Source organism: Antrostomus carolinensis, unplaced genomic scaffold (assembly GCF_000700745.2).
Source record: "Antrostomus carolinensis isolate BGI_N321 unplaced genomic scaffold, ASM70074v2 scaffold20656, whole genome shotgun sequence".
NCBI lineage: Eukaryota > Metazoa > Chordata > Aves > Caprimulgiformes > Caprimulgidae > Antrostomus > Antrostomus carolinensis.
The window spans coordinates 2,684-11,458 of record NW_010324213.1 but is presented as its reverse complement, the minus strand read 5'-3'; the positions used below and the strand labels follow the sequence as shown (position 1 = coordinate 11,458).

Here is an 8,775-nt window from a genome sequence, read left to right as displayed (position 1 = left end):
GCAGCCTGTCCCAGTGCTCTGTCACCCTCACTGTAAAGAAGTTTCTTCTCAAGTTGAAGCGGAACCTCCTGTGTTCCAGCTTACACGTGCAAGAGGCACTGAAACTCTGTGTCATGAATCATTCTCAACCCAGAAATCCTGTTAACAAAATCTTAGGGGGTGCTCTTTGCTAAATAAGACGATTGGAGCCAGCCATCAGGACACGCTAACACCCAGGAAGCAAAGGGAAGTCAAAGCTCAGCAAAGCAAGTCAACCTTTTAAGAAAGTTCTCACCATTGCTTTCTGCACCACCTGGATGCTTTAGGTAAGTGGATGCATTTTATTTCCAAGCTAAAACATACTTGTATCATCTTTCTTCAGTCAGTCACCTGGACTGAAAGATCTAGAAAGACCACAACATCTTTTTTGAGTTAAGTAGTGCCAGGAAAAAAACTGGTTATCCCAAAGAGTGATTCAGTGACTCCCATCCTTACCTGCATCTTTGTGCAGCAGCATTGTGACTTATTTTCACCTCTAATTAGCTTTGAAACAGTTGTAATTAACAAACTGCAGTCACTGCAAGCACGATGCTCCTGTGGAAGTTGGGAGTTTTTGTCTGGCCACCTTCCCATCGGGGTAGCAGCTATCAACACGATGCTCATACTTTCAGTGACACTTTTCATCCCACCTATTTTAGCAAGCACGGGGAGGGGCAGGAGGATGTGACATCCCATCAGAGTTTAAGAATAGATGTTTTCTCTGGGTAACAGTGAGTTAAAACAGCTTTAAAACTGGAGTAAAAGGAAACTGGGGAACCTGGAAGTAAGTAATTTATTAACTAAGCCCCTCAAACACTTGCTTAACCTTTAGTACAGTAAATCTGGCTTAACAAATATTTAACATCTTCCTACCTCCAAATCCCCAAACACTGAAACATGAGGGAAAGCCCCATTTTTTGTTCTTTTTAACCCCCCCTCACTTCAGCCCAGTAGAGCTTTGCCCAGAAGACACAAACATCCTCCACTCTCATCACTTAAACTCTTTAGTCACTTTTCTCAGCAACTGTTCTCTTTGCACTGTAAAATACATTGGAAAATGGGATACTTTCAATCATGCATTGCTTCCAAATGTCTAACAAAAAGATTGCTTTAAAGAAAACCTTAAATCTTTACTATGGATATATGATTTCTAATTATCCATAACATAGAATCATAGAATCGTTTTGGTTGGAAAAAACCTTTAACATTGAGTCCAACCAAGTATTTCCGGCCTAATTGCAGCAAACAATCTGGACATTATTGGTCTGTTATTCATAGAATCATAGAATGGTTTGGGTTGGAAGGGACCTTAAAGATCATCCAGTTCCAACCCCCCTGCCAGCAGCAGGGACACCTTCCACTAGACCAGGTTGCTCAAAGCCTCATCCAGCCTGGCCTTGAACACTTCCAGGGAGGGGACATCCACAACTTCCTTGGGCAACCTGTTCCAGTGTCTGACCACCCTCACAGTGAAGAACTTCTTCCTAATATCTAATCTAAACCTCCCCTCTTTCAGCTTAAACCCATTTCCCCTTGTTCTGTCATTAACTGCCCTTATGAAAAGTCCTTCCCCAGCTTTCTTGTTGGTCCCATTCAGGCACTGGGAGGCCACTAGAAGGTCTCCCCGGAGCCTTCTCTTTTCCAGGCTGAACAGCCCCAACTCTCTCAGCCTGTCTGGAGACTTGCTGCCTTATTTGGGCTCTTTTTTAACCTTTACTATTTGCGAGTTACTTCTTGGCCATCTCCAAGGTAACAGGCATGGGCTATGTAGGAAGGAGCTGTGATACGGCTGGTACAAAACACATGGAAATGAGACTGTAGGAACATACTTGTTTCTTCCACCTCTGAAAGGCACATGAACAAATTTCTGTGGAGAGTTGGGGCAGCTTCAAACGGCAACAAGCAGAGCAGTGTCCAGCGCAAGCGGCAGCTGTACTGCAGTGCGGTCAGGGAGACCACACAGCCTGGAGACCACACAGCCTGCCTTTCTACCCAACAACAGAACCTGGCAGCTGATGTGAAATAGCTTCATTTCAGTCTCTATCACTTGAAATCTCAGAATCAGTAAGGTAACCCTGATGTTCAGTTCCTTTTGTCACAGTATTTTGTAAGTTGTAACTGAAGTCAAATGTGCCTGTTAGCTGTACCGACAATCTGACTGCAGGATTTCAGCTCTCAAGATCCTTTCAAAGGACTTTTTCTAAATCAAATCCACTCCATCAGAACAGCTGCAAACTTCTCTCTGGACTCATCCAGCAGAATAAAATGTTGTGCATACCTTGTCCTTTCTGTTGGTCTTCACACATTTAAAGGAGAAAACTGCCAGGCAGCTCAGTGCTCGGAGTGCATCATCCTTCCATCAGGCAAAGCAGCTGGGTTTTTGGAGGATCTCTGGGGTTCCCTCAGGGAAACAAGGAGTGCCTAGGTGTTGCCTTCAGCACAGGTGCTGCTGACACACTCGTGTCCTTTGTTTCCTAGGTGTTGCCTTCAGCACAGGTGCTGCTGACACACTCATGTCCCTTGTAAATGATCTGGTGAAGTATGAGGCAAACATAACCTAGGGATAAGCTGGCAGGGCATCCCTGCCTACCCGAACTCATGAGATACAGCAGTCATCTGCCATTTAGAACCACCCTTGGCTCGATGTTCCATCAGCCATCATCACCATCCAGCACTCCAGGAGAGTCAGAATGATCACGAGGCTCTGTCAAGGTGGCTCAAAGGAAGTTCTTCTCAAATTAAGAGAAATAACATTCACAAATCCCCAGCTGCTGAAACAAAGTCACTAATTCCGTTATCAGCAACTTAAAGCAGCAGTGAAGCATCAAGAGAAGCGTGGCCAGCAGGTCAAGGGAGGTGATTCTCCTCCTCTACTCCACTCTTGTAAGGCCCCACCTGGAATACTGCGTCCAGTTCTGGAGCCCCCATCACAAGAGAGACATGGAGCAGCTGGAACAAGTCCAGAGGAGGCCACAAGGATGATCCAAGGGCTGGAGCATCTCTGCTGTGAGGACAGGCTGAGAGAGTTGGGGCTGTTCAGCCTGGAGAAGAGAAGGCTCTGGGGAGATCTTACAGCGGCCTCCCAGTACCTGAAGGGGCTACAAGAAAGCTGGGGAAGGACTTTTCACAAGGGCAGTTAATGACAAAACAAGGGGAAATGGGTTTAAGCTGAAAGAGGGGAGGTTTAGATGAGATATTAGGAAGAAGTTCTTCACTGTGAGGGTGGTCAGACACTGGAACAGGTTGCCCAAGGAAGTTGTGGATGCCCCCTCCATGGAAGTGTTGAAGGCCAGGCTGGATGAGGCTTTGAGCAACCTGGTCTAGTGGAAGGTGTCCCTGCTGATGGCAGGGGGGTTGGAGCTGGATAAGCTTTAAGGTCCCTTCCAACCCAAACCATTTATGAATGAACAGAACTCTGTAGTGGCTGAGGAATGAGACAGCAGAAAACAAAACACTGCTCTCAAGCAGCGTCCTAAAAATTTATCTCTGGAAAGAACATACATACAACTGTATACTTCCCATTTATTTTACTTGAATTAAATTAAAAAAATTTTATTTCCCATATTACACTTTTTTTCCATCTGAACCAGTGCTGGCAGAAAGGAAGTTTAACCCTCCCACCCAAACACACCGGTCTGCGGGCCCTGGAAAAGTTTGTCTCAATATTACTCCGCTGTAGAGTGAAAAGGAGCTCAGGAACAGACTCCATTGCCAGTCCACCGTGAGTAACTTCTTGTTTAACCCTTCGTGGTTTCCACTGTCTGAACAGCACCTAGAGAACTCTCTGCTGAATTGCTGGACATACATCCTGACAGTAGGAAATCCAAAATGTGTTCTTGCCCAGTGAACACTGGCACTGCTTGTGAAGTCTGAACGGAGGGAGTGCGCTCGGCTAACGAGGTTGGCCAAGCAGTCCTGCTTTAGCTGCCAGAGCTTCATTCTGCTGAATGTGGTACTCCTGGAATCTCATGGAGATCCTCTGTGTCATTTTTAAATACTTCTGTAGGCAGTGGTCTGTGCAAGTCATCTAGAGGAAGAGGGAAACAGAAGGCTTCAAATAGGAATTAAAATACTTCCCCAAACAGGACCCAGAATATAACCACATACAGGGATAAATGATTAGCTGACTACATCTCATATTCCGTGTTAAGCCTCAAGACGAGGGTTAATTGTGCACAGCCTCTCTGTGCAGTGGCAGATGTGAAGTTCAGTTCTTGAGGGATGTCTGAAACATCTTTTAATCTTCATTCTCCTATGAAAATCTTCATGGAAAACATCTCAGATCTAGGAGAAATTACCATTTCATCCTTGGGCTCTTCTTGTGAAATTCAAGTATATAAAGCATTTTATTTTGCAGTAAGCACTAAATCTATTAAATTAGTATCTTCTGTTTTCTAATTCTGTTTACAAACACATACTACTTTTGTCAACTAAATATGGTCTACTGTATGCTGTCTCAGTTTAACCTTTTTTTGACCTTGTTCTTATTAGCTCTATCAGGCTTCTTTGTACTTGTTTGGTTAACCTTCAGGAAAGCAACCAAAGTACCCTCTGAAGTTCTATCAGTCAGCTGGACAGGGAAAGAAACACCAGGGCCTATTCCGTACATCTTATTATTTTATAAATTTAGAGGTTTGTTTGTTTTTTCTTTCTTTAAGTGTAGAGAAAGATCTATTTCTGAGCAACAGTTCTACCAACTGGATATTCTGTATCATGGTTCTAGACCTTGCTGTCACTGTAAAAATCAATAAATTTATATAGAAAGATTACCACTTTGCATGATTACTAGAAAACCAGAAATTGCTTTGATTCTGCTCAGTATAAAAGGGAAGTGAAAAGCAGAGAGGCTAAAAATGAACAAGGCAAAAAAAAACCCCATGCAGATAGACACACCACCCACCCTTCTCTCTCCTTGACCTGGCATCAGCTACAGCAAAACCTGTTTTAAGCAGGAGTTAAGTCGGACTAGGAAACAAATTCTGGAACTACCCCAAGCGACTTCTCCCAGAGGGTGTGATATTTGTGATGTGGTGCCCAGGGAAGTCTAAAATCCATGGAGATAAAGAGGTCAGAAGATGTTTTTTTTCAAGTGTAGAATCTCAAAGGAAATTTGTGGAGGTATCAATCTTAATTATTTAATAAGAAACTACAACTTTACATTTCCATACCAGATCAGGCCAGTGGTCCTTCTAGACCAGTGTCCTCTTTCCAGGAGGGGCAAGAGCCAGATGCTCTGCAAAAAACCCTGTGATGGATAATTATGGACAAAACTTCCCATGAGGAAGTTCCTTCCTAGCATGGCTCCTGGACTACCAGCCATGGCCCCTTTGTGGATCACAGAAGCAGAAACAAAAGCTGATCAGAATCTAAGAATCCTTTCTGGATCTATGTAGGATTTAAGTTTAATTGCCCTCCAATGAGCATTCTTCAGTTTTGGATCTCAGGTCTTCAATGAAAGATTATATGAACTGTTATTAAAAATAAATAAATAAAAAATAATCTAGTAACACTTTAGGAAACAGAAGTATAATCCTCTCCTGGAAATCAAACTCCATCCCAGGGAGGTAAAGAGGTTGTGCCACTAACAATTCTGTCGGATCTGTTAACTGACACTCCTTGGGTTGTTCAAACAATTCAAAATGAGTTCCTAAAAGACAGTAATAAGACTTTATCCAGAATAATTCTGACCTCCTGTGGTCAATAAAAAGTCCACTAAAGCAGATACAGAGAAGATCAGGGAAGCAGGGAACCTGTCTTGAGAAGCTAAGAGAGCTTTGTTTAGCACAGCAGACGAAGCTGAAAGGAGACATGATTTTTTGCCTGTGCTGAGGAGTTAAACTCCAAGGAGGCAGAAAATGCTCAAAAACAGTGGTTAGTTTAAAACTTCAGTTTTATTTCCCCTGCCAGCAGAGTCAAGCAAAGGTTATTGGACTTTTAACCAACAAAATTATGAGATTCTGAAACAGCCTCTCAACAGGAGAGGATAAACAAAAAACCATGCGACTGATCTCATCGAGAGCTGAATCTTTTTTGCAGATGACTCTGTGATGGAGCTCCCTGCGATGCAGAAAAGTGGATTTAACAGCCAGAGCTTGAGAGGCCAGTGTTTCTGTGACTCACTGCAATGCAGGGAACATGGGTAGGTAAGTATTTCAGTAGGATTCTAGCTTCAAAGAACAAAGGTAGATGGCTGTAGATGGGCAACTTCCACGTCCATAAAGACACCACCCACTAGAAGGTGAGGCACAAGAACCTCCACTCATAGCTCAGAGAATGAAACACACAGAATTGCAATAAGCAGCCAATACTCACAGTGAGATCAGGAAGATTCTCTCTGTGTGTACTTACTGAAGAGATGACAATGGCAAAACCTCAAGAGGTCCTAGCCCATAGCTTGTCTGTAGCTGACAGTCTAACACATCCACAGCACTTGGCTTGGGTTGGTTGGTTTCTTTTTGTAAAGAAGTGTAAAGTTGTAAAGAATGTTTGGGTGTAAAGAAGTGTAAAGTTGTAAAGAATGTTTGGGTGTAAAGAAGTGTAAAGTTGTAAAGACTGTTGGGGTGTACAAAAGCATTTGTCATCACCTTTGGACTTACTTGCAGAAGAAAAACTACAGACAAGCTATTTCCCTTCCTTCCACTAACTTGTTTCCTTTGTCACTTGGAAGCTACACACCAGACACCTCTACTGCTACCTAGCTTTTTAGTTTGTGGCAAAATCCAAACTTTCAAGTTTCTTCTGCAATGTGAATGCTACGCAACAATGCCAACAAAGGATCATTAAAAGCACAGGAAACCTTTACCTACCTCTTCTGGTTTAACCTCTCTGCTAGTGAAATCCTTTATGCAATCGAAGAAGCAGTTTTCTGTAAGTTTATTGTATGTTCCAAGAAACTCCTTGAACTACAAATAAAAATTGAACAGACAATGAGTATTAAAAAAAACCATCTACATTAATTTCTTACACACAGTTGCATGGGGCATCTGGTGACACTAAAATTTAAAGGACAAGTCACTACATCAGTCAGAAGATTTCAGCACCAAATGGTGCTAGTACTGAAATCAGATACTATACTGTGTCTGTCAACGGCCAAACATTTAAATTTTGTTTGCTACAAAACTAGTCTTAACTCAGGTAACTTAAACCTCTTTTCCTTCTCCATACCTTACACCTTTTACTCTACATGACTAAGTAATATACGATCTTCAAAGTCACCACTCACAAATACAGCGTCTTACCTGCTTGATCTGATCAGATTCTGATATTTGTCCAGCCATATTCTACTGCCTGTGATTCACTTGCCTGTTCTGAAGATAAAATAGAGTTTCACACAAAAAGCATACATATGAACTGCAACTTTTACAACGGGTTGGAATTTCTTACATCCTTGAAGTGTGTTTAAATGCAACTTTGCCAGCAAACCTTCAAGCCATCCATTTGCAAGTTATCTATTTGCAATTTATTCGGTTAAAAGAACATCCAAGATAATTCCAGGTATGAAACTTTCCCAGATCCACCTCTTAACTGCTGTCCTTTAAACACTTTTTAAGCTTTTCAAACAGTTAAAGTGACTTTAAAAAAAAAAAAAAAGTATTTTATAAATGTTTTCAAACTCACAAAGTAAAACTAAGGCAGGAGCAGGGGGAGGAGAAGCAAGCAGTAACATTCTCTAGCTTTACAGTTTCAGTGACTTTAGATGTCATCTGTAAAAACAGTAAGGGAAAAAGGCGAGCATGAAATGGTAGCCACTCTGAATAGATGCAGCGTAAGCCAGCTTGCATCAGAGAAGCAGATGCCTGGTTTCTCTGTAGCTGCATTCTCACCAAACATTTAAACTAGAGCAAATGTTCTGGTCATTGAATATAGTGAATTAAATGCAAGAAGACATAAAAGAATGAGAACGGACTTAAAGGAAGTGAAGCAGACAAAGAAAAAGGGAAGAATGAACAACCATGGGTCCAAGAATTTAAGCAAGCATCCTCACATTCCTCATCCAACATGGTAAACAAGTTGAGGCTTGGAAACATCCCTGCAGCTTTCCTAGAAGAACACTGAAAGCTCATCTTCCTTTTCCCTTAATTTACATATTACCTAATACCTAGCACAGGTGATCGTGCAAGCTAATGTTGCACATTGACTACAACAAGATCCTTCAGTTTAATTCACATCCACTTGTGGAAGGAAAATTAGCACCGAAGTGTAATCCCTTTGTGAAAAAAGTTCATTTAGCCCTTTAGCAAGGGCTACTTATAATTAATCCTGTATTAAGCTTTGCCAAATTCTGAGCAAGACATTCATATTTTAGAAAGCTTAAAACTATTCCAGTCTCAGCAGGGGGAACAGAGAGGGTAAGGAAGCCCAGTGAATAAGAACAAAGAGACATTAATAATTATTTCTACGACTGAAAGAAAACTGGGCAACTAAACATGGAGATGTCACAGGGATGCATTCTCCCTGCACCCCCTCCCAGGAGCAGAGCAATTGGAACATCGGCCTCTGAACGTGACACGTTACCACTCACTACACAGGATGTCAGCTCAGGGACTGGAATTGTACAGAGCACATATGATTCTTGGATTTAAGATGCAGACCCCCATGACTAAGAATTCTTTTGTGGGTAGACAGGTCACACAGGTTACTCTTCAGGAGAACCTAGGAGATATGGCTGCTCAGAAGAAACAAGGCGTTACTGAGGTCAGTGTAAACCTCTGACTCGTTCGAGGAGAGGCAGACATGAAACAACTAGTGAAAACAGGG

The 8,775-nt window shown here is 42.2% G+C and overlaps 1 protein-coding gene across 4 annotated transcripts; it reads right to left on the bottom strand.

Moving 5' to 3' along the window:
• Nucleotides 1–3,807: 3,807 nt before the first annotated feature.
• Nucleotides 3,808–7,327, bottom strand: TIMM9 (translocase of inner mitochondrial membrane 9). Of its 4 annotated transcripts, none has more exons than XM_010170871.1 (3): nt 7,257–7,327; nt 6,825–6,920; nt 3,808–4,045 (listed from the first exon to the last, which is right to left on the bottom strand). In XM_010170871.1, the coding sequence occupies exons 1-3, from the start codon at nt 7,293–7,295 to the stop codon at nt 3,911–3,913; spliced, it is 270 nt and encodes an 89-aa protein (XP_010169173.1). In that variant the 5' UTR covers nt 7,296–7,327; the 3' UTR covers nt 3,808–3,910. The 4 variants fall into 4 exon arrangements, with proteins under 4 accessions (XP_010169173.1, XP_028941503.1, XP_028941505.1 ...); XM_029085670.1 differs by having other exon boundaries at nt 3,911–3,976; nt 7,257–7,295; XM_029085672.1 differs by having other exon boundaries at nt 3,911–3,961; nt 7,257–7,295.
• Between the last annotated feature and the right edge of the window lie 1,448 nt (nt 7,328–8,775).